Source organism: Lynx rufus, unplaced genomic scaffold (assembly GCF_022079265.1).
Source record: "Lynx rufus isolate CCGP_SWC_20201006 ecotype Redwood Valley unplaced genomic scaffold, mLynRuf1.p SCAF_3, whole genome shotgun sequence".
NCBI lineage: Eukaryota > Metazoa > Chordata > Mammalia > Carnivora > Felidae > Lynx > Lynx rufus.
In genome coordinates this window covers 186350201-186375368 of record NW_025814845.1, presented here as the reverse complement: position 1 = coordinate 186375368, position 25168 = coordinate 186350201, and the positions used below count along the sequence as shown (strand labels likewise).

The 25168-nt window shown below is 40.3% G+C and overlaps 1 protein-coding gene across 4 annotated transcripts in view; it reads right to left on the bottom strand.

The window, feature by feature from the left end:
* Window positions 1–8797: 8797 nt before the first annotated feature.
* The window catches only part of PDLIM3 (PDZ and LIM domain 3), a 29957-nt gene continuing 13586 nt past the window's right edge, over window positions 8798–25168 (bottom strand). For 2 of the 4 annotated variants that reach the window (XM_047092136.1, XM_047092137.1), the window contains 4 exons: window positions 19411–19478; window positions 12373–12503; window positions 10631–10742; window positions 8798–9372 (listed from right to left, as the gene is read on the bottom strand). In XM_047092136.1, coding sequence (XP_046948092.1) covers window positions 9183–9372; window positions 10631–10742; window positions 12373–12503; window positions 19411–19478 — 501 coding nt within the window. In that variant the 3' untranslated portion in view covers window positions 8798–9182. Of the gene's footprint in view, window positions 9373–10630; window positions 10743–12372; window positions 12504–14111; window positions 14376–19410; window positions 19479–19857; window positions 20046–25168 lie in introns of all 4 variants that reach the window. The other 2 variants (XM_047092134.1, XM_047092135.1) reach the window with 2 other exon arrangements.

The window sequence follows — 25168 nt, the reverse complement described above, 5'->3', positions numbered from 1 at the left end:
TTCCATCCACGTTGCTACAAAAGGCCATATTTCATTTTTTCTCATTGCCACGTAGTATTCCATTGTGTATATAAACCACAATTTCTTTATCCATTCATCAGTTGATGGACATTTAGGCTCTTTCCATAATTTGGCTATTGTTGACAGTGCTGCTATGAATATTGGGGTACAAGTGCCCCTATGCATCAGTACTCCTGTATCCCTTGGATAAATTCCTAGCAGTGCTATTGCTGGGTCATAGGGTAGGTCTATTTTTAATTTTCTGGGGAACCTCCACACTGCTTTCCAGAGCGGCTGCACCAATTTGCATTCCCACCAACAGTGCAAGAGGGTTCCCGTTTCTTCACATCCTCTCCAGCATCTATAGTCTCCTGATTTGTTCATTTTGGCCACTCTGACTGGCGTGAGGTGATACCTGAGTGTGGTTTTGATTTGTATTTCCCTGATAAGGAGCGACGCTGAACATCTTTTCATGTGCCTGTTGGCCATCCGGATGTCTTCTTTAGAGAAGTGTCTATTCATGTTTTCTGCCCATTTCCTCACTGGGTTATTTGTTTTTCGGGTGTGGAGTTTGGTGAGCTCTTTATAGATTTTGGATACTAGCCCTTTGTCCGATATGTCATTTGCAAATATCTTTTCCCATTCCGTTGGTTGCCTTTTAGTTTTGTTTGTTGTTTCCTTTGCTGTGCAGAAGCTTTTTATCTTCATAAGGTCCCAGTAATTCACTTTTGCTTTTAATTCCCTTGCCTTTGGGGATGTGTCGAGTAAGAGATTGCTACGGCTGAGGTCAGAGAGGTCTTTTCCTGCTTTCTCCTCTAAGGTTTTGATGGTTTCCTGTCTCACATTCAGGTCCTTTATCCATTTTGAGTTTATTTTTGTGAATGGTGTGAGAAAGTGGTCTAGTTTCAACCTTCTGCATGTTGCTGTCCAGTTCTCCCAGCACCATTTGTTAAAGAGGCTGTCTTTTTTCCATTGGATGTTCTTTCCTGCTTTGTCAAAGATGAGTTGGCCATACGTTTGTGGGTCTAGTTCTGGGGTTTCTATTCTATTCCATTGGTCTATGTGTCTGTTTTTGTGCCAATACTATGCTGTCTTGATGATGACAGCTTTGTAGTAGAGGCTGAAGTCGGATTGTGATGCCTCCTGCTTTGGTCTTCTTCTTCAAAATTCCTTTGGCTATTCGGGGCCTTTTGTGGTTCCATATGAATTTTAGGATTGCTTGTTCTAGTTTCGAGAAGAATGCTGGTGCAATTTGGATTGGGATTGCATTGAATGTGTAGATAGCTTTGGGTAGTATTGACATTTTGACAATATTTATTTTTCCAATCCATGAGCAGGGAATGTCTTTCCATTTCTTTAAATCTTCTTCAATTACCTTCATAAGCTTTCTATAGTTTTCAGCATACAGATCCTCTACATCTTTGGTTAGATTTATTCCTAGGTATTTTATGCTTCTTGGTGCAATTGTGAATGGGATCAGTTTCTTTATTTGTCTTTCTGTTGCTTCATTGTTAGTGTATAAGAATGCAACTGATTTCTGTACATTGATTTTGTATCCTGCAACTTTGCTGAATTCATGTGTCAATTCTAGCAGACTTTTGGTGGAGTCTATCGGATTTTCCATGTATAGTATCATGTCATCTGCAAAAAGCGAAAGCTTGACTTCATCTTTGCCAATTTTAATGCCTTTGATTTCCTTTTGTTGTCTGATTGCTGATGCTAGAACTTCCAGCACTATGTTAAACAACAGCGGTGAGAGTGGGCATCCCTGTCGTGTTCCTGATCTCAGGGAAAAAGCTCTCAGTTTTTCCCCGTTGAGGATGATGTTAGCTGTGGGCTTTTCATAAATGGCTTTTATGATCTTTAAGTATGTTTATGATCTTTAAGTATGTTCCTTCTATCCCGACTTTCTCGAGGGTTTTTATTAAGAAAGGGTGCTGGATTTTGTCAAAGGCCTTTTCTGCATCGATTGACAGGATCATATGGTTCTTCTCTTTTTTTTTGTTAATGTGATGTATCACGTTGATTGATTTGCGAATGTTGAACCAGCCCTGCATCCCAGGAATGAATCCCACTTGATCATGGTGAATAATTCTTTTTATATGCCGTTGAATTCGATTTGCTAGTATCTTATTGAGAATTTTTGCATCCATATTCATCAGGGATATTGGCCGGTAGTTCTCTTTTTTTACTGGGTCTCTGTCTGGTTTAGGAATCAAAGTAATACTGGCTTCATAGAATGAGTCTGGAAGTTTTCCTTCCCTTTCTGTTTCTTGGAATAGCTTGAGAAGGATAGGTATTATCTCTGCTTTAAATGTCTGGTAGAACTCCCCTGGGAAGCCATCTGGTCCTGGACTCTTAATTGTTGGGAGATTTTTGATAACCGATTCAATTTCTTCGCTGGTTATGGGTCTGTTCAAGCTTTCTATTTCCTCCTGATTGAGTTTTGGAAGAGTGTGGGTGTTCAGGAATTTGTCCATTTCTTCCAGGTTGTCCAATTTGTTGGCATATAATTTTTCATAGTATTCCCTGGTAATTGTTTGTATCTCTGAGGGATTGGTTGTAATAATTCCATTTTCATTCATGATTTTATCTATTTGGGTCCTCTCCCTTTTCTTTTTGAGAAGCCTGGCTAGAGGTTTGTCAATTTTGTTTATTTTTTCAAAAAACCAACTCTTGGTTTCGTTGATCTGCTCTACAGTTTTTTTTAGATTCTATATTGTTTATTTCTGCTCTGATCTTTATTATTTCTCTTCTTCTGCTGGCTTTGGGGTGTCTTTGCTGTTCTGCTTCTGTTTCCTTTAGGTGTGCTGTTAGATTTTGTATTTGGGATTTTTCTTGTTTCTTGAGATAGGCCTACATTGCAATGTATTTTCTTCTCAGGACTGCCTTCGCTGCGTCCCAAGTCGTTTGGATTGTTGTATTTTCATTTTCGTTTGTTTCCATATATTTTTTAATTTCTTCTCTAATTGCCTGGTTGACCCACTCATTCGTTAGTAGGGTGTTCTTTAACCTCCATGCGTTTGGAGGTTTTCCAGACTTTTTTCTGTGGTTGATTTCAAGCTTCATCGCATTGTGGTCTGAAAGTATGCATGGTATAATTTCAATTCTGGTAAACTTATGAAGGGCTGTTTTGTGACCCAGTATATGATCTATCTTGGAGAATGTTCCATGTGCACTCGAGAAGAAAGTATATTCTGTTGCTTTGGGATGCAGAGTTCTAAATAGATCTGTCAAGTCCATCTGATCCAATGTCTCATTCAGGGCCCTTGTTTCTTTATTGACCATGTGTCTAGATGATCTATCCATTTCTGTAAGTGGGGTGTTAAAGTCCCCTGCAATTACCACATTCTTATCAATAAGGTTGCTTATGTTTATGAGTAGTTGTTTTATATATTTGGGGGCTCCGGTATTTGGCGCATAGACATTTATAATTGTTAGCTCTTCCTGATGGATAGACCCTGTGATTATTATATAGTGCCCTTCTTCATCTCTTGTTACAGCCTTTAATTTAAAGTCTAGTTTGTCTGATATAAGTATGGCTACTCCAGCTTTCTTTTGGCTTCCAGTAGCATGATAAATAGTTCTCCATCCCCTCACTCTCAATCTAAAGGTGTCCTCAGGTCTAAAATGAGTCTCTTGTAGACAGCAAATAGATGGGTCTTGTTTTTTTATCCATTCTGATACCCTGTCTTTTGGTTGGTGCATTTAATCCATTTACATTCAGTGTTATTATAGAAAGATACGGGTTTAGAGTCATTGTGATGTCTGTATGTTTTATGCTTGTAGTGATGTCTCTGGTACTTTGTCTCACAGGGTCCCCCTTAGGATCTCTTGTAGGGCTGGTTTAGTGGTGACAAATTCCTTCAGTTTTTGTTTGTTTGGGAAGACCTTTATCTCTCCTTCTATTCTAAATGACAGACTTGCTGGATAAAGGATTCTCGGCTGCATATTTTTCTGTCTAGCACATTGAAAATCTCGTGCCAATCCTTTCTGGCCTGCCAAGTTTCAAAAGAGAGATCAGTCACGAGTCTTCTAGGTCTCCCTTTATATGTGAGGGCACGTTTACCCCTTGCTGCTTTCAGAATTTTCTCTTTATCCTTGTATTTTGCCAGTTTCACTATGATATGTCGTGCAGAAGATCGATTCAAGTTACGTCTGAAGGGAGTTCTCTGTGCCTCTTGGATTTCAATGCATTTTTTTCCTTCCCCAGTTCAGGGAAGTTCTCAGCTATTATTTCTTCAAGTACCCCTTCAGCACCTTTCCCTCTCTCTTCCTCCTCTGGGATACCAATTATGCATATATTATTTCTTTTTAGTGTATCACTTAGTTCTCTAATTTTCCCCTCATACTCCTGGATTTTTTTATCTCTCTTTTTCTCAGCTTCCTCTTTTTCCATAACTTTATCTTCTAGTTCACCTATTCTTTCCTCTGCCTCTTCAATCCGAGCCGTGGTGGTTTCCATTTTGTTTTGCATTTAAAGCGTTTTTCAGCTCCTCGTGACTGTTTCTTAGTCCCTTGATCTCTGTAGCAAGAGATTCTCTGCTGTCCTGTATACTGTTTTCCAGCCCAGCGATTAATTTTATGACTATTATTCTAAATTCACTTTCTGTTATATTATTTAAATCCTTTTTGTTTTTTTTTTTTTTTGTTTTTTGTTTTTTTTTTTTTAATGTTTATTTATTTTGGGGACAGAGAGAGACACAGCATGAATGGGGGAGGGGCAGAGAGAGAGGGAGACACAGAATCGGAAGCAGGCTCCAGGCTCTGAGCCATGAGCCCAGAGCCTGACGCGGGGCTCGAACTCACGGACCGCGAGATCGTGACCTGGCTGAAGTCGGATGCTTAACCGACTGCGCCACCCAGGCGCCCCTTAAATCCTTTTTGATCAGCTCATTAGCTGTTGTTATTTCCTGGAGATTCTTCTGAGGGGAATTCTTCCGCTTGGTCATTTTGGATAGTCCCTGGTGTGGTGAGGGCCTGCAGGGCACTTCCCCTGTGCTGTGGTGTATAACTGGAGTTGGTGGGCGGGGCCGCAGTCAGTCCTGATGTCTGCCCCCAGCCCACCGCTGGGGCCACAGTCAGACTGGTGTGTGCCTTGTCTTCCCCTCTCCTAGGGGCGGGATTCACTGTGGGGTGGCGTGGCCCGTCTGGGCTACTTGCACACTGCCAGGCTTGTGATGCTGGGGATCTGGCGTATTAGCTGGGGTGGGAAGGCAAGGTGCACAGGGGCAGGAGGGGCAGGCTTAGCTCGCTTCTCCTTAGGTGATCCACTTCAGGAGGGGCCCTGTGGCAGCGGGAGGGAGTCAGATCCGCTGCCGGAGGTTTGGCTCTGCAGAAGCACAGAGTTGGGTGTTTGAGCGGAGCGAGCAAGTTCCCTGGCAGGAACCGGTTCTCTTTGGGATGTTGGCTGGGGGATGGGCGGGGGAGATGGCGCTGGCGAGCGCCTTTGTTCCCCCCCAAACTGAGCTCTGTCGTCCGGGGGCTCCGCAGCTCTCCCTCCCTTTGTCCTCCAGCCTTCCTGCTTTCCGAGCAGAGCTGTTAACTTATGACCTCCCAGACGCTAAGTCGTGCTTGCTGTGGGAACACAGTCCGTCCGGCCCCTCCGCTTTTGCAAGCCAGACTCGGGGGCTCTGCTTGGCCAGCGAGCCGCCCCTCCGCCCCGGCTCCCTCCCGCCAGTCCGTGGAGCGGGCACCGCCTCGCCGCCCTTCCTACCCTCTTCCGTGGGCCTCTCGTCTGCGCTTGGCTCCGGCGACTCCGTTCTGCTAATCCTCTGGCGGTTTTCTGGGTTATTTAGGCAGGTGTCGGTGGAATCTAAGTGATCAGCAGGACGCGCGGTGAGCCCAGCGTCCTCCTACGCCGCCATCTTCCCCAGGATCTACATACCACATCTTCTTTATCCATTCATCAATGGATGGACACTTGGACTACTTCCATATCTTGGCTAGTGTAAATAATGCTGCTTTAAGCACAGAGGTGTATGTGTCCCTTTGAATTAGTGTTTTTGTATTCTTTGGGTAAATACCCAGTAGTGCAATTGCTGGATCATAAGGAAATTCTATTTTTAACTTTTTGAGAACCCTCTATACTGTTTTCCAGAGTGGCTGCACCATTTTGCATTCCCACCAACAGTGCACAAGAGTTCCTTTTTCTCCGCATCCTTGAAAACACCTTTTGTTTCTTGTGTTGTTGATTTTAGCTATTCCTACAGGCGTGAAGTGATACCTCATTGTATTTTGATTTTCATTTCCCTGATGATAAGTGATGCTGAGCATCTTTTCATGTGTCTGTTGGCTATCTAGGTATCTTCTTTGGAGAAATGTCTGTTCGTGTCTTCAAGCCATTTTTATTTTATTTTTTTAATGTTTATTTTTGAGGGAGAGAGAGAGAGAGAGAAAGAGAGAGAGAGAACTTGAGCAGGGGAAGAGCAGAGAAAGAGGGAGACAGAGAATCCCAAGCAGGCTCTACACTGTGAGTGCAAATATATATAAATTATTGCATTCATTTATATTTATTAATTCTTTCCATGTTGAAATTTCTAGATTTCATTGTCGAAAGAATAATTTTTATTAAATATAATGAACATGCAACTTCAGGGCATACTTCACAAGCCTTGGTCACATAGTCTGAATTACCAGATTTAAGCTTTATCTCTCTTGAATTTTGGATTAGAACTATACTATTAAAAAAACTATATACTGGGGCGCCTGGGTGGCGCAGTCGGTTAAGTGTCCGACTTCAGCCAGGTCACGATCTCGCGGTCCGTGAGTTCGAGCCCCGCGTCGGGCTCTGGGCTGATGGCTCAGAGCCTGGAGCCTGTTTCCGATTCTGTGTCTCCCTCTCTCTCTGCCCCTCCCCCGTTCATGCTCTGTCTCTCTCTGTCCCAAAAATAAATAAACGTTGAAAAAAAAAATTAAAAAAAAAAAAACTATATACTTTTTTCTTGTTATTAAATGTGAAGTTATTCGTTATTATTCTATATACTGATATATACTGATATTCTATATACTGATATACTGATTATTCTATATACTGATACTGATATGCAATGGCCATTAATGTACAATATAATGTCTAATGTACACTTTTATCATGAAATCTTTCATTCTTAATTTAACCTCTTTCTAGTCCAGTACACATATCCTCAGCTGTGCTTCCTGATTCCAACTGAGATGTTGTTTTACCTACTACAGATAATACCCAGAGGACTTCCACTGGGAAGGCCCATGAGCTATAAGAGAGGGGACAGCTGTGGGGATTAAATATTTCTCAAACGGCTTCTATTTGCTCCACCTGATAGTCATGCCACCTTTATCCCTTAGTCCAGAAATGCCAGCGCTGATCATTTCCACACGTTGGTAAGATTCTGGAGGGTGTATTGGGTTGGTTTTCAGTTTTCTCCACTGCTGCTTTGGATATCAACTTTCTTGAGTTTTCGAAGTCAGTTACCATTTATTTGTTCTATAGCTTCCAATCTTCTAAGTCAATATCCTTCCCAGACCAAAATATTTTAAAATAACATCTAAAAAAAAGTCATCTGCTTTGGGTACATTCATTTCCTTGATCTCTATGTTTTTCATTTATTTTATCTGAATGCCTCTGGTAATGAATTTGTTTCGGTACAGGGACTCCAGTTGCAATCTCAAATGCCTAAGGGGCAGGCTGGTGTTCTGGCTTCTCTGACTAGATCGAAACCTCAGACAGGTCAGGGTCAGAAATAATTGGTTAAGTTTGGGGGAATCCCAGAGCAATACAACATGTGCCCTGTTTTCCATTGGGACAATAGGAGATTACCTGCCCCAGGCTCATTGGCAGTGGCTGTAATAGGGTAGAGAGGACTTTGTGACCAAGCAGTGAGACAGAGGGCGTAAGACAGTCCCTACCTCCCCACCTCCACACCCTACCAGTTTGCCTTGGTTTGTATGCAGAGGGGACAGTTTCAGAAGCTTCCCATGTATCCCCAATGAGGAGCATAGGAAGTAGGTAAGACATGTAAGTTAAGGACATTGCCAAGTGGCCACCATAGTGGGAGGCAAGTTGACAAAACAGGGGCCAGATGGAATTCAGGTCTGAGATGGATCCATGACTCCGGAGAAGGCTGAGCTGAGATTTCTGGAGATGATGCTGGGGGTAGGTTTGTTGCCTGCCGCCAACCATGGGGAGACAACAAACCACAAGCGAAACCGTGGATTTTAGCAGTGGGTACAATAGGGCCCCAGGAGGCCAGCAGCCCCTCCCTTCCTCTCGAGGGTCCTGAAACTGTCTCATCTGGGAGATGCCATCTTGGGAAGGAGGAAGCAGCAATGGTGAAATTTAGGGCTTGAAGAGACAGCCTCGAGGGAGGTCTGAGCCTTGAATTTGACTGAATAGTTTATCTGAGAGAAGCATTTAAAATAAAAGAGACCATTTCAAAGCATAAGCAACTGTTTTAATGGAAAGGGGATGAATTATCTTTAATTAGCAAATTTAAATGTTCCTCCTATCAGCAGAAATTGTGGGCTCATAAGAAAGAGTGAAGGCCTTATAAAAACTAAACAAACCACATTTTTCTTAAAATACCTGAGTTGTTAGTGTATGTGTCAAGATATGATCGGACTTCTTGTTGGAATGTTGATTTTATCTGAATTCACTGCGTGCCACTTCATTAGGTATTTTAAAAATATTTTATGTATTTATTATGTATGTTGCATCTGGTGGTATAACTGAATATGAAACTAGAGAAATCTAGGGAATTTCTTTCTGACATGCACTATAATTTAAAACAGTAACAGACAACTGCAAGTTGTGTTAGCATACAAGATTGTCATTTGGTATTTACTACAATTGCAAAAACAGCTTGTTAAGGAAAAATAATGAGACTTCTCCAAATGTCTTGATGTCATAATACATATGTAAATTGTGGAGTAGGACATACAAAAAAATTATTGCTTTAAATGTCAGTTACTGCTAGCCCCAGACAGAAAAAGAGCTGCAAAACGTAGCTACTGTATGTTTACACATACGTTTATAGCAGGCATTTGTCTCCCACTCCTTTTCTTCAGTAACAATAAGATAAACGTCTAAAAGCCTTGGTTTTAGATTTGGAGTCGACAGTTGGCTATACTTCTGCCCAAAGCCATCGATGTCTTCCTGCGTTAAGTGCGCGTGAGGGCTTGCGTGCTCTGGTCTGCGTGAGACTCAATTAAGCTTTGGGATAAAGAGTAACTGTGTCGTAGCCCTCTGGGGGCCGCATGCGAGCTCTTGCATGCGTTTCGCAGTACAGCTCGCCCTCCACGAAGAAGTAGCCCTTCTGTTTGAGGTTGAGGTTGCAGTCGGCACACACGAAGCACTCCGGATGCCGGTACTTATCCCGCGCCTTCACAACAGCACCGCTGTAGAGAAAAGGGAGATCAAGTCAAACAAACAAACAAAACCCACAAAGCGGAAAACATGCTACAAAGGGAGATAACACTGCCTTCTGGCAGGTGTTATCTGTTTCACATTCAGGAAACAGCCTCCAGCTGTAAAACCAGCACGGCTGTGAAACTGACGTCATTGTCAGCCAGCTCCCTGAGGACCACAGGAACACATCCCGTGTTTCTCGGGTGCCTCGTTTTCAGAGTTTTCAAACAAGTCGTTTCTGCAAAAGTTATGGGATCTTACCTCATGATCTTTGCCGATTGTTTCTTTGAAAGAGGAAAACACGATATGAATGAGACTAACACCCCTGCACAGGATTCTGATTGTGACCAAGGTTGCCTACAGGGCTGCAAGTCCCTCTGACTGCTTTCTGTGTTGGTGGTGCAGCCTGTATTGTATGGAGCACAGAGAAAACAGACCCAAGAGCAGAGATGGGATTGCCGTGGGTGGGCGGACTGACCTCTCCTGTCAAAACAGCTTACTTCAGCCTGGGTGAGGTAACTGCTTTTGGTACCATTATAAACGCTTGTGTTTTATGAGATCCTCTCTGCTCCAGAGCTCCGTGTCCCGCTTCTTTCTTTCTGTGTCACATTCCCCACTTGCTCTAAGCAGGCTTGGCTCCCACTGCCCTCCTGGGATGAATCCTGGAAAACTGGACTGATGGTGCCTCAGTGTGAGCTAAGAGTAGAGGAACAGAATAAAGGGGGTGGGAGAAGTGGCCTCGTGGGGCATTTGCAGTGGAGAGATTGAAATGAGCTGCTTCACTGGAAGATTTGAACTAGCAAGTGGCTATTCAAACATAAGGGCCCTTGAAATGGAAGCTGATTGAATTTTTAAAAATTATATTTCAGTATTTGTGTAACTTAAGAAACCCGGTAAAGATAATGTGTTTCAGTGAACAACCTGATGACCTTAGTATTCGGTTCCCTGAGTTTATACAGAAAAGAAAATATTTAAAGACTGTATATATTAACAAAGGGAAGGCTTTTTGAAGTGAAATTATGATTCTTGGACGTGATTTTTTAAAATATACTTCTAAGACAATTTTTATGGGAAAATATATGAAATTATAAGTCCAGAATGCCGATTCACGTTACATGCCAGTTTTAGGGTGTGTCGAAGGAATTCTGGTCAAATGTGCTGAATGTTGTGGATATATTTCAAGTCACTGACTGGAAATAAGAGATACCAAGATTCATAGTGAATTCCTGGGTTAAAAATGAAACTTACACAATGCCACTCCCACATTTGTCACAGAGTGGCATCTTCTGTGTGCTGCCAGGGCCACCATGGACTTTTGTAACTGGAGCTCTCACACTCCGAGTTCCAGCCGGACGGTCATCTGAAAAACAAAGTGTTTCCATTTATGGCAAGGGAACAGCTGGCTACTGGCTAGTTCCTACTTTGCTTCTATTTTAAGGTGTGCACTTTAACTTAAGGAATTCTTAAGTTGCACGGGTGCTATCATTTCAAAAGGAGTAGGACCGGTTCAAGCATAACTTGTTCTGAAGCATGGCCTTACAAAACAGAATTAGTCAACATTTGTCGTTGTCATAGGGAGCTGTTATAAAATGCTCAAAAAGGCAGAATACCTTTTGCATTTTTTCCTGCTTCTTATTGGGGTAAAATATACATAACATAATATTGACCATCTTCACCATTTTAAGATGGGTAATTCGGGAGCAGTAAGTCTATTCACAGGGTTGTGCAACCATCACCAATGATTATTTCCAGGACTCTTTCATCATCTAAACAAAAACCCTGTATCCATTAAACAGTAACGGCCCATTCTCTCTTCTTCCCAGATCCTGGTAATCTCTATTCTACTTTCTGTCTTAAGACTTGCCTATTCTAGGTACCTCTTATGAGGTACTCTTATGAAGGGTACAATATTTACCCTTCTGTGTCTGGCCTGTTTGACTGAGCATGTTTGCAAGGTTCATCCATGTTGCAGCATGTATCAGAATTTCATTTTTTGAGGCTGCATGATATTCTGTGTGGATAGACCATATTTTGTTTATCCATTGATCAGTTGGTAGACAAATGCGTTGTTTTCACTCTCTGGCTATTGTGAATAATGCTGCTATGAACATTGGTGTATAGGTATCTGTTTGAATCTCTGCTTTCAAGTTTTTGGGTATGGACCCAGAAATGTAATTGTTGGATTATATGCTAATTCTATGTTTAACTTTTCGAGGAACCCGTATACTGTTTTTCACAATGGCTGCACCATTTTGCATTCCCACCAACAACGAACGAGGGTTCCAGTTTTTCCACATGCCCACCAACACTTGTTTTTTCCTTTAAAAAAAATATTAGCTATCCTAGTGGGGCATTCTGCATACTGTGCAGGTTTTTAAAGGACAGTGTATCTTTTGTTGATGGAAAAACATCGGTAAGAGTGTGAGCCCCGAGGACAGCAGGGGTGGCTAGAGGTTCAGTCCTGCTTCTTACTGGCTGCGTCTCTTTGTACAAATCCGCTGTCTCTGTGCCTCAGTTTCTCATTTGTTAGAGAAAATAATAGTTCCTATCTCACAGGTTATTGTGAGGATTAAATGATAAAGTATGCAAAGGACTTAGCACGGGGTTTGGAACACAGTAAGGGTTCATTGCAGTGTTATTTTAAAATTTGGATGACGATGATGATACCGTGGAGTATGGGGGGAGACGGAGCAATCTTGCAATATCCATTGAAGGTTGGACTTTACGATTCTGAAGCTGAACTAGCCCCTGGATTACCGTGGAGGGAATTTGTCGTGGTGCTCTTTTATCACCAAGTTGGTGGCTATTTGGATACATTCTGGAAGCTCCTTTCCTAAACCAAGCACCGCCCAAATCCTTTGGAGGAAAGATCACTGAATTGAATACATTTTTAGACTTTCATTCCCAGTATGTTTACTGCCCTCCCATCCCTTGACTTTTCTGAGGGCCTCCATCAATGTTGTCCCAGCAAGACGTTCGCGGCTGCTCACCAGGGCCGTCATTCACTAATTCTTGGAGCACCCTGAAGGAGCCCGACTGGCGAGGCTGAGTAGGTTCATTCCGATTGTCATGGAGCATGCGGTACACATCTGACTCGGGGGGCACAGAGGCTACGGGTTCACTGAAACACAGGGGGGCAGGGAAAGCAGTGTCAGGAGCATCGTGACACGTGGGATGTGCAAGAAGCTACAAGGCATGAATAAGCAATGACCACTATGTTTGCAGTAACTCCTGAACAAAGCCTCTGTATTTTCAAGTTAGTCTCTATTACAGTTAAAAAATATGGTGTGAATTCACATGGGTCACCTTGAAGATGTCATTAAATTACATCACAGCACTTGTCCATCTGACAGAATACTTTGGAGGGCAACTAAAATGTGATCGTCAGGGAATGGCAATTAAAAAAATAACACTCGTGTCTGATGGACATATAATTACGATGTGAACAAAATTAACTTTTCTCATAAAAAAGACAACATAACACGTGGTAGGAAGTGCAGGAGTGACCCCAGTTTGATTATTCTTGGTCATAAAATGCTCAATAAAATTCAGATTCACTTCTGATATTAAACTGAAAGGTATGGCTTCATTTTGTTTTTAAGATTAATTTGTTAACTTCGAAAAACAGCAAAAGTATCATTTTGCTTATAAATTGAAGATGTTCAACTCGTATGTGAAAGTACATAATGTAGAAATTTTCAGTTATATTGACTACATTATGTTTTTTAATAGCCACATTATAATTCACTTCTAACAATGATAGCAGTTTTATTTTTAATATTCTACAAATACAATTCAAATCTAAGAAAATGCCTCAATAATAATACTACATGCCAGGCACTAAGTGCTTTATTATTTTATGTCATTTAACTGGATTATCTAGAAAAGTAGTTGCTATCTGCACATACTTTTCTACCTATATCCTATTGGAAAATCATCTTATATATCTGAAAGTCCTTGCAAAAAAGCTTTGAGATACATTACATGATTATTATCTCATTGCATTCATGCATTCATCCCAAGAGATATTTTTGGGAATTGATACATAGTACTCTTAAACATTATAAAACTTTAATTTATAAAAAGCGGTTATGTAATACTGAAAGAAATAATAAGACTTTATCTTATAATAAATCTTTTTAATTGAAAAGCTTGATGGCAAAAGTGCTTTGAACAAATATTCACAATAAAGAAGAAAGTAGTAAAAATAAGAGACCAATGGAAATTAAATATTTACATTATTAGCTTGAGCTTATAAAACTTTATTCATGGCAAAAATTCCAAATGAAAAAATAATTACCTCTCCATAAAATACCATTAACAGAGAGAAGAGGTGTCATTTCTTAAAATTCCTCTGAACTTCCCATCCCTTTCCCAAATTTTGACCTCCAAAGGAGAAGCATAGAGTATACCAGATTATAAATCACTTTTGAAAAGTGTTGTACCAGACATTTGTAAAGAACATTGTAGCTTTCCAAGAGATACATACATTTGGTCCTTCCATGATTTCATTTTATTGCGATCTGTCCCATTAAGCTCTACTTAGTTCATTCTGGAAGTCACTTTTATCTTTATGTCTAGATATTTGCAATACATCCTTAGCATTTTTCTCTTGAAAGCTTTCCACATAACCTTCTTCCAATTAAGACAACGTTAAAAGACACCGGTAAAGTTGACATTGCCCATGTGTTTAATTAATATGCCCATCATTCAAAAAGACTCGTATTACCTCATTATGGGTGTTTCCCCTAGAGCTGTTGAAACCTGACCCTGAAGTGTTTCCATAATATTGTCATCTGAGTACAACTGCATAGGTGTATTAAACTGAGCATGTACAATCTTCACACCGGGAAGTTCCATTTCCAAAGGAATGTTAGGGGCCATCTTAGCAGCAACTTTCAAGTCACCTGGGCAAATAGTACTAAGAGTACTGACAGAAGAAGGGGTGCTACGTCCACTGCCACCGTCAATACCGGACGGAGTACTGCATCCACTGTGTTAATGACCACGTTACACAGAGAGGTGACACAGGAATCAGAAAATCCAGACAGGAGAACACAGAGAACAAGTACAGAGAGGTTAAAAGGAATTGAAGACAGAAAGTAAGAAGTGAATTCAATCAAATTCAAATGAAATGTTTATTTCTAGCTAGAGTATATTTTAAAAAGGGGAGACATTTAAAAATTCATGATGGAAAAAAGTTCAAGAAAATTAAAAAGTACAGGTGATATTGCATTTGTTGGCTCTGTTCTACTAGGCAATATGTTAAGCCGAGGGTTACACATAGAGTTGTGTGCATAAAGTAGAAAAGATGGAACTCGCTTTACTTTTTAAAAACAGGCCACACAGTTTTAAACTTGCCAACATCACAAACACATGATGCAGGGAAATTACATTGGCTGGATGTCCTTTTACCTTTATGAGCTGCAATGTTTAAAATGAAAACATTAATAAATGATCCTTCACAAATGGTAACTGGCTTTGCAGCATGAAGGTCAATCAGATATTTAGGCTAAACATTTCAAAATAGGAAGCAGATGTTTCAGAAATGCAGTTACACGTTCCTTGAATAGGTTCTCGGTAGGTTCTGTGATAAAGATTATGTTTGAAAGCTACTTTGTGAACGTTTTCTTGTTACCATGTTAACTTTTTCTACTTTCGTGCTTTAATTTTGTGAAGAGTACACTTTAAAAAATTGTTCAGTGATTTAATACAGGCTCTAGAAACAGCCAATAAATGCTTGTCACCTTGAAATTAATTGATTAGAGGGCAAATAAGGTGGTCTTGGACTCTTTAGATGCCACCTAGGGCATCGTATGTAACTATTTCATGTAACATTTTGGAGGTACACATATATTTCCATGCATATTTCTCATTTCCTTTTAAAGATCAATTGAGGGGACTTATTATTAAAACACAAGAAAGGCCATTCATGCAGTTTTAAAAACAGCTAGGGAGATTTCATATTCTCTTTGACTCTGGACAGGAGGCTAGTCACAACTGACATGCCAGTGACTTAAAAAGTAATTTTTCTACATGCATTCTAAGTGCAGCATGAGAAATGCATTTTACAAGAAAATGGAATGTACTGAGTTGTTTTTTTTTTAAAGCACAATCATTTAAGACTAAACCAAAAAAAATTAGTATTTGTAAATTTTTTTCATGCTTGCAGGTTAGTGTTGCTATAAACTCAAGGCAGAGAACAATTTATATGATGTGTTAATCTCAAAGTCCGTTTTCTCTTAGGGCTTAGGTACGGCTCTTGCATTGACTCTCTAGGGCTACTAATGCTAACCTTAGCCTCATATAGAGGGCAAAAACCAGAAGGATATTGGGCATCGATTCTGTTGACTACATCAATGTTGTAGCCTGCTTAGTGTGAACAACTCATGTCACTAAATGGATTTTAAAATTTTTTTTGTCTGGTGTTATCCAGTTCGACCCCCTGCATGACCTAAATGAGGCGAGTATACATGGATGTGCTCCTTTACTTCCTGGCTGTTGAGACCCTATTTAAAGCCCAATCTGTAAATTGGTTAATCATCTACAAAATGCCGAGTGGCATTTTTATCATTTTTGTAGGCTCAACACTCTCTTTGCTCCTGAAATCGACCGTACTTGGTAAAAGACTCTGTGCCAGGCCTAGAGCTAGACAGTAGATGGGTAAGCTATGAGCAATCAGAACTTACAGATAGACATTATTTTGTAGTTGTAATTAGTAATCTTTGTTATTAGTGTTCTTGTATATAGCATGCTTGTGTACATAATTTAATTTAAGCAAAGATTGTATCTTCTATTGCCTGATTTCTTTATCATTCTATTTAGGAGCCCCTGGTTATTGAATACATAGGAAATATACCCTTAGCAAACAAGAATGACCTTTTTGTAAATTTTTGGGACATTTTTAAAAGATCTCTTGAACTGATGCTCTAAGTAAATAGTTTTGATGAGCTCCGGTCACTGTGGGTAGTATCATGGGTCACCATGACCTATCCTGTGACCCAGAAAAGTAGATACTAATGAGATTTCTTGACTTTGACTTAGTGACTTGGCATGTGTAAGCTTGATGATACACTCAATTCCTTCATGCCTCCATATCATCAGACAGAGAACTAATTTCCCTGGCCTGTGTACAGACTTTTTGGGATGAACTTCTGGAAGTGAGCTGTCCAAAAACCACTCAGAGGATTCTATTTTATCATTTGGACCTCCAAAATATCTTGTGTATATTTTTAGGTATAAATTTGGCTTTAAAAATTTACATATTTGCCTATGAAAATACTGATTTTTTAATATGCTTCAATTATGAAATAAAAGAACCATAACTAGCAGTCAGGCCCGAGGGAGATTAACATATTAACAATTTAGCGTCTCCCACTTCAATTTAAAAAGTTGTTCATTTGGCTGTAGCTTGGTATATAGCCACCTAAAACTCCACCTCGATGAAGGATCATTTGGTAAGAACCAGAAATTCAGAAGGTAGAACAAATAGGGGACACAGGAAGAAAGGAAAGATAGTAGAGGCATTTTTACAATTCTTTAAGATTTATATGTGGTACCTTTCTTTAGAGTTTATTTGGGGGGGCAGGGAGAGAATGAACGGGGGGGGCAGAGAGAGAGGGGGACAGAGGATCCGAAGAGGACTCTGTGCTGACAGCAGAGAGCCCGATGTGGGGCTCAAACTCACAAACCTTGAGATCATGACCTGAGGCCAAGTCAGATGCATAACCCACTGAGCCACCCAGGCGCCCTGGGTACCTGTCTTTAAAGCAAACCCTTTTGTCCTTGTTTCTCCTCTCTCCTCTCCCAAATTCAGCTATATTGAAAGGCACCTTACAATAACAAAATCATGAGTGGCTTGTCACTATCACCATGTTTGAGTTAAAATGAAAATAAAAGAAGGCCATTAGCTACCTGAATCCCTCTGACTTTCCCTGAATTTTGATAAAATTAAATGTGTTACTGGTTTTTAGCCACGGCAAGATCTGTGTTACTCTGATGTGTCATTTCGCCTATCGCCTAAAGTCCTAGGGTTTGGATTAGTGAATTTCCAGTTGAACCAACCTCAAAAGAATGCAAGTGCATTAATTTCACTATGCTTCTTTAGAAAGTTGCATATGTATGTATTCAATAGTAACATAGCTTCTTAACTCTTTATCTAGTGTTACGATCTTGGGGGAGGGGCTGGGAAGCTGTGGAAGGTGGGGAAATAGGGAGAAGATATACAAGCAAATAGAATGGGGACCAGGGAACAACGAAGTGAAGAAAGGCTTGTGCAGAGTTCCATCTATGAGGTAGGGTGGTAGTTCTTGATTCTACTTGCCACTCAAGTATTATTAGGTGCGCTTAGGACTTCGTTCCTTTATCTAAGAACATTATGGAGCACTGGTCTGTCCCAGCCTTGTGTCCAGGTGCTGGGAAGATAGAAGGCGCTCCCTTCTATTGGGGGAAAATGTATTTGGTAGTCACTGCCTTTTTAGCCCTGTCTCCTGCTCTTCCGCTCTACTGCTTCTGAGTCTGATCTCACAAAATCGGCCAGCTTATTTTGAGATAATCCTCTGGCCCTGACTCTAGCTCATGGAAAGGTCTGCACAAGGAGATCACGGATCACATATCAAGCGATGATTGACCATCCAGAGCAGGTATCATAAACTTGGACACCCCCAGGGGCCAGCAGGTTATACTTACATAAAAAATAGGCCGGGTATCGGGAGTGGTGAGCATTTTGACAGGATGGAGACTAGATGTTCCATCTTAAGGCATTTGCTTAAGTTTTTTGGTTTTGGTTTTGTTTTTTAACAACAGGAGGGTTACATAAAACACCCTCTGTAAGTTGGATGGGCCGCTAGTTTGTGACACTGGATATAGATCATTATTCAATAATCCTAACTGCCAACTTCCTTCCTCTGGGCTGACTAATGTAGCTGAGGTCAGAGGAATGGGTTTGAGGTTTCCTAAAGTCACTCCTTCCCAATGTGCCAACACAGGGCATTCGTTTCCCCCCCTCCCCCCCCCCCCCAGGTTGGAGTACAATTTCTAGAGAAGATATTTATTTGAAAAGGATCATCTAACTGAAGATGACGATCTGTTTCTCTGATGGACAGCACTGAAGAGCTGGCCTGTTCTTACTGCAGTGTGGACACAGTTATATCTGTGAGGGTAACAAACATACCTCCCTCTCTCCCAGCCCTTTCCTTATACTGCTCTCCTCTGTGTGGCAAAGTTCCTTTTCAAGTGGCCTCTTTTTCTTTGCAAGTGTCCATAAGGATGAAGATTTATTTTTTGTTATTAAAATTTTTTTAAATGTTTATTTATTTTTGAGAGACAGAGCGTGAGCAGGGGAGGGACAGAGAGAGAGGGAGAGAGAGAGAATCCCAAGCAGGCTTCAGGCTATGAGCTGTCAGCACAGAGCCCTTTGTGGGGCTCAAACTCAGGAACCAGAAGATTATGACCTGAGCCAAAGTCGGACGCTTAACCGACTAAGCCACCCGGGTGCCCCCACATTTATTTTTATGTAAGAGCTAGAATGAGTGGGATTACACAGCAGGCTAACGGTGCTGTGAGAAACAAGGGCTGAGGTGGGCTACTCACAGCCTGTGAAACATAGAAAGCTGCACCAGCGTTCCCACTGGGCCCCGCCTGTCTCCTGACTTCTGATAGGGTGCCGGTGTCCATGTTTGTTCCTGCTGGCTGGGCTCTCATGCCCTGGGAATGGGGTACATCTGCCTGCCTCAAAGGTCACTGTGTTCTGATGGGATCCTCAGAGCAGCAGGGGTATTAGTTATAAATATATGTGGTGATTGCCTAACATTTCACAGCTCTATAATCTGGTCAGTATTTACTCTCAGAAATGGACGTTAGTTACCTACTGTTCTCTGCTAAAAGTGAGTTTGTTTCTTTTGCTTTCGAAATAGGCTTCAAAATGAGCAGAGTCACTCCAAACCCTTAAGGGTTACTCTTCTTAGTGATTAGTAAGGATTTATTAGAGAAGCATGCACTCCAGACATCACAATCTCAGAGCTTATGACCTGCTTCGGCCTGGGATTATGAAAGGTTTGGGCCGAATATTGTGCTTGTGTTCAAAGTAGTTCACATCCTGTAAAAACAAAGGGTTAAAAAGTTCCTCAGTGGAAGATAGTTTTTGTGGTTTTTTTTTTTTTTTAGATAAAAGTAAATGAATGATAATTGCACAGAGAAGATTATTTACCACCAAATATTGACATGACTAAGAAGGGGGATGATGGAACCGAGGGATTTCGTCACTTTAAGCATCTGTTCACTAAATGTTCAGGAACTGGCAGACTGGACTCCAGAACATTCTGGATCTGTTCTAGACGCTTGTCTTTAAACTAAACATCTGACTGTGCCTTCAGGAAAGTAGAAATAAAACAGCAAGAGCTGGACTTTGGAAAGGAAAAGAAACCGTACTATCACTGTTAAGAGCATGGTGGCCAGAAGGCAAGTCGGATACTTACTTTTGAGGTGAACTAGGAATGAGACCCCGCAGCTGTCCGTGAAGCGCGTCTTGTATATTGCTAGTTGAATAGAGCCCAATGGGTGAGTTATAGGAAGCGCTCACTACCTGTCTTTTGTCATCAATGTTTGCTGCTGCAACGAAAGGTTGGGCCCTTCTGTTGTGCGCGGTACCAATGGGTTTGAACTCCTGTACAATGGCAGACAAGATACACAGAGCCACAGAACGCACAACAAAGCCATTAATGAGCAAACCTAGAGCATCGCTGTTGTTAATCAAGGCTTCTTCACCCCACTGCAAGATTAACGGCAAGGTTAAAGGAGGAGTTACGCATAAACCTTTCTACATTTTCTGTGAAATTTACATGTGCTGTATTCAGCCACGTTTAAGGTGCAGATGAATTGACCTTATTTAAAATATCATAAAAGAATTAGAACGTTATTCTTTTTGTTTGGCCCTACTGACTTTCACGGCTGGAGTTGTTAAGAAATTCTCATATGACTCATTTGGGTACTGAAATTCGATGTCAGAAATGAGATTTGTGGCTTAGAAGAATTATCATAGTTAACTTTTTCTCAAGAAAAACTTATATACATACATTTTCTCTTCTATGAATATCTTATTACAGCTTCCTCCATTTTAGGAAAAGGAGGGGCAAAACAATCAGAGAGAGGGAGCATTTATGAATACTTATACCGAATCATTTTAACTAATCCAAGTAAAAGTTTTATTTTTTCTTTATGCCTACCACAAAAAAATTCTTATTTTGCATTATGTTCTAACTTTAAATTTAGAACAAATAATAAGCATTGAAAGACTTTTTTCCTTATGAGAGCAGGGATACCATGTATATGGAAACTTTCTTTTCTTTTCTTTCCCTTTTTTTTTTTGTGATGATTGCACGTTGTGTGTTTAAAGAACTTTTCATGTTTCTTTTAGTCCCAGAAGGACTAAAGTCAACAATTCAGATAGCTAATGTGTAAGACTCACAAGAGGATCTCCACTTTATTGCTTGGAGAAAAGGATCAAACATCCGAGTCCCAAACTCTGAAACATGCCTGAATGATCGGAAACTCTTTGTTATTATTTTTTAATGTAGGAATCCGGTTTTCCAATTTTTACAGAGATTTGTAATTTCGTAAAGTCATTAAATATCTTTTTCTCCTAAGCGACAGAAGAAAACCAGGAGGGAAGGCTAAAATATACACAAGCTGATTCTCTTTCCAGATCTTTTCATTTGGCAGAATCAGTGAGATAAATCTTTCCAATATTTTCACTCACGCATTCACATCGACTTCACTTACTTTGGTGAATGTGCCACCAATTTTTCACACAGATTTCAACTAGCACAAACATTTATGATTCTTTGAAATGTTACTGAAAGGAGGCTGTTATTATTAAAAAAAAAAAAAAACCAAGAAGGTCTTGTAATATTCTTGCTCATGTCATTTTTTTCTCTTCTTGTCATTACAAATGAGTAAATCGTGGGATGGCGCTTTTTTTGGTTGTTGTTAGAAAAAGAGACTGTCTTCGTTTCTTAGGGGAGGAACCAGAGTCTTGCACAGAGATTCTTGTGCCTGAGAACATACCGACAGCTTCCTTTAGGGACCCACGCCACATGATGCTTCGGTGTTTTGATTCTGAGCAGCCACTCTTCACACGAAGTCCCTATTCCCCCATCTAGGTTTCTTGGAAAAGTTCACTTAAAATTTTAATAGTTGTAACAGGCGAATGGGGTGCAGCTTCAAATACTAGCTGTACTGAGTCTGTGACTCCAGCTACCCCAAATCTCCTGGCGCCTGAAAATCGGGGATGTGGTAGAGAGCAACTTTTCTCTCATCAACCTTGGGCCGCGTATTATAATAGCCTCTTAAACTTGAGAAGGTCTGAGTTGACTACAATAGGCTGTGATCCTATAGTGTGATTGGATTGACTGGCATCTCACTGATTCATTATTTTTACCTCCAGAATAATGGCTCACTGCCTAGGAGTTCGTTGGGGGACAGTAGGGTTGCTGCTGTTAGGTAGCAGAATGACTGAAATCACCAACTGTGGCTTTAGAAAAATGCTGAGTCCCAGAATATGGCAAAATGTGTGTAGTCACACATTTATACAGTGCCACCATCTGATTGTATTGGCTGATTTAATGATGAATTCTGCTTGGTTTTTTTTTTTTTTTTATGATTTCTGATTAGCCATTATTAGCGCAGGAAAAAAGTGAATTGGAAATAATTGTAGGTAATGCCAGTGGTGATGATTCAAGCCTTTGTTACTCTTTTTGAAATGAAAGAAGAAGGCTAATTGCCTCATTTAGTTTTGGTAAATTATTAATTTCTCAGGCTAATTAAAAGTGAATCAGGCAGAACTGAAGGACTCAAGCTTTGTGGAATTTTTTTTTTTTCCACGTTTTTTATTTATTTTTGGGACAGAGAGAGACAGAGCATGAACGGGGTAGGGGCACAGAGAGAGGGAGACACAGAATCGGAAACAGGCTCCAGGCTCTGAGCCATCAGCCCAGAGCCTGATGCGGGGCTCGAACTCACGGACCGCGAGATCGTGACCTGGCTGAAGTCGGACGCTTAACCGACTGCGCCACCCAGGCGCCCCAATGTGGAATTTTTTTTAACAAAGTATGATACGCCTTAAAGATCTTGATAAATAGAATTGAATTTATAAAAATTAGTTAATGTAATATGATGGTTTTATGGGGAAAAAAGTCGCTGCCCTTATTTCTTCTTAGTCTTAAAATGATTAATAAACATGGGTGGTGATTGTCTTGTAAATGAGGCATCTTCACTGAAAATATTTGTGCACTAATAATTTCTAGTAGTGCTTCCGAAAAGCAGCATTTGAGTTAATCAGCTCCAACCTTTTTCTTTGCTTTCAGTTTTGGTTATATATTGCAAAGGTCATAAATGTGTAATTTGTTAAAATAAAAAAAAAAAACCCTTACTTTCTGCACATAATCATAAGAGGATATAAAAGAATATAGGCTTCAATCTAATATAGGCTTCAAACATTTGTATTTAGGCTTTGCAAAGCGTTAGTTTATGGGCTGCTAGAGTCATTCCAAAAAAGCACAATGAAGTTGTATACATCAAAGGTAAACAAATTTAAGTATGGCACGGGGAGGCAACATTGTATCCAAGTCTTCCATCCTTGTTGATGGTCAAACAGAATCAAAAGACAAAGCCAATGACAAGTTTGGTATTCCACATTAATTTCTTTTTACATTTTCTGGAAAATCATTCGTAACAGTAATACCAGTAAAAAATTATACAGCAGTCAATATAGTCCAGCTCTTGTGTTTATTTTACCCAGACAAAAGCATCCAAATGATTCTCCTCTCTTAGGAATTCAATAAGTAACCACTGCAGTTAATGAATGCATTTTAAATGTCAGTTTTAAATATTAGGAGCTTATACTAAGGAATAATAGTTTGAATTAATAAAGTGCTAGAGCCGACAGAGTAAAAGCTAGGCAACTAGATGGAGACTTGCTGATATTGGGGAGAATGCAGCTGGTGACAACAATCTCCAAGCCCTTAGGATGACCTCAGCAGTGACAGCATTCCAAGACAGTTGCACCTTTCAACTTCCTACTTGAAGAAGTTGTCCATAGATAAAGATTCAGCCCAAGAACTGAGGCTATTACCAGCTCCAAAAGAAACAACATGTTTCATGGTACATACATAGACGTATGTATGTACTTACTAAAAAAAGTGGTGGGGAGATAAGGAAAACAAGGGATCATACCTTTGATCAAGGCACACTGAAGAACTAATGGTATTTTGTCATATTTGGGATTTATGAACAATCACCACCTGACCTCATGCTCACCCCTCAAAAGAAAAATAGTCACCCCTGCAAATTTTTTTCAGTGATCTGTTTCAAGTGTTTCCCGTATATAGTAGGGAACAGTTTGGGGATTAAGAAAGCTTGTTTTGAATGGGCCGCCTTCCAGTCATCACAAAATTGTAGACTAAAGCTATCTTTTGAAAATATAAACAACTCCAACCCATACCTCACTTGATTGTGTGTATAGTTCCTATACATCTTTATTATCAGATCTTCTAGGGCCAAGGATGCAATTCTTTTATGGAGACAGAAACAGTTATCTTCTCATTTAGAAATGAATGATGTTTGCTTCTGAAAAGCATCTTTCCTGTGTTGTGATAGCTACATTATAATTTTGAGTTGTTCAACTAACACTAAACAAAGATAAGCATAATGTCTTATTTGAGAATGCCGGCTTTGAAGGACCCAGACCTCCAACAACATACCGTTAGCCTACAGCTAATATATAATGCTAATATAATGCTTTGTATAGGAAAATGCATATCTGCTCCCAGACCATGTTCAGTGTGGATGGAAGGCTTTTATTCAATGGCTGCGGATTGATCTAAACAACTTCTAAGGTTCTTTTTAAGTCTAAGATTCAAGTCTAAATTCAAAAAAAACACTATTTAATAATAGCATGAACAAATGAAAAAAAAAAAACTAGGCATTAAAATTTCATGTCAGTTGTTACTATAACTGTAAAAGGGAAGTCCCCAAAGCCTGAATCTATGCATAGGGAAAAGACTGGAAATAAATACACTAACATTTTCTTAATTGTGGCAGGGCTTGTGTGGTAGGATGTAATTTTTTTCCCCCTCAATGAATATATATTACTTTTAATTTTTTTTAACGTTTATTCATTTTTTGATAGAGCTAAAGCGTCAGTGGGGGAGGGGCAGAGAAAGAGGGAGACACAGATCTGAAGCAGGCTCCAGGCTCCGAGCTGTCAGCACAGAGCCAGCCCGACGCAGGGCTCGAACTCACGGACCGTGAGATCATGACCTGAGCTGAAGTCAGACGCTTAACCGACTGAGCCACCCAGGCGCCCCGAATGTACATTACTTTTAAAATGAAAAGTATTTTATTCTAATAGCCAAGGTCACAGAATTTACAGTGAAAGTTTCACTTGGCTTGAGAAATAACAACGCAAATACTGTTTTGCTCGATGGCATTTGCTACTCATCTACAGTGGCGTCTTGAAGCATGATATATCAACAGCATTTATTTCTCAGACAGACACATCTTTGTTGTCCATAAAGTTGCCTTAGTTGCAGAGTTCCTATTTTGGGTGTGTGCGTGGGGGGAACACCTCTCTTTGCAAGACATCGTTTTGCATGGCGTCGTGTTAATTAAAAAAATAAAATAAGAAGACAAACATAACCTCCGTTTAGCTTTCCTCCACACTCATGCTCCAAGTTAAACTCACTGCTTATCATTTTCTTTCAATCATTGCATTTTGTTCAGTTTATGCTT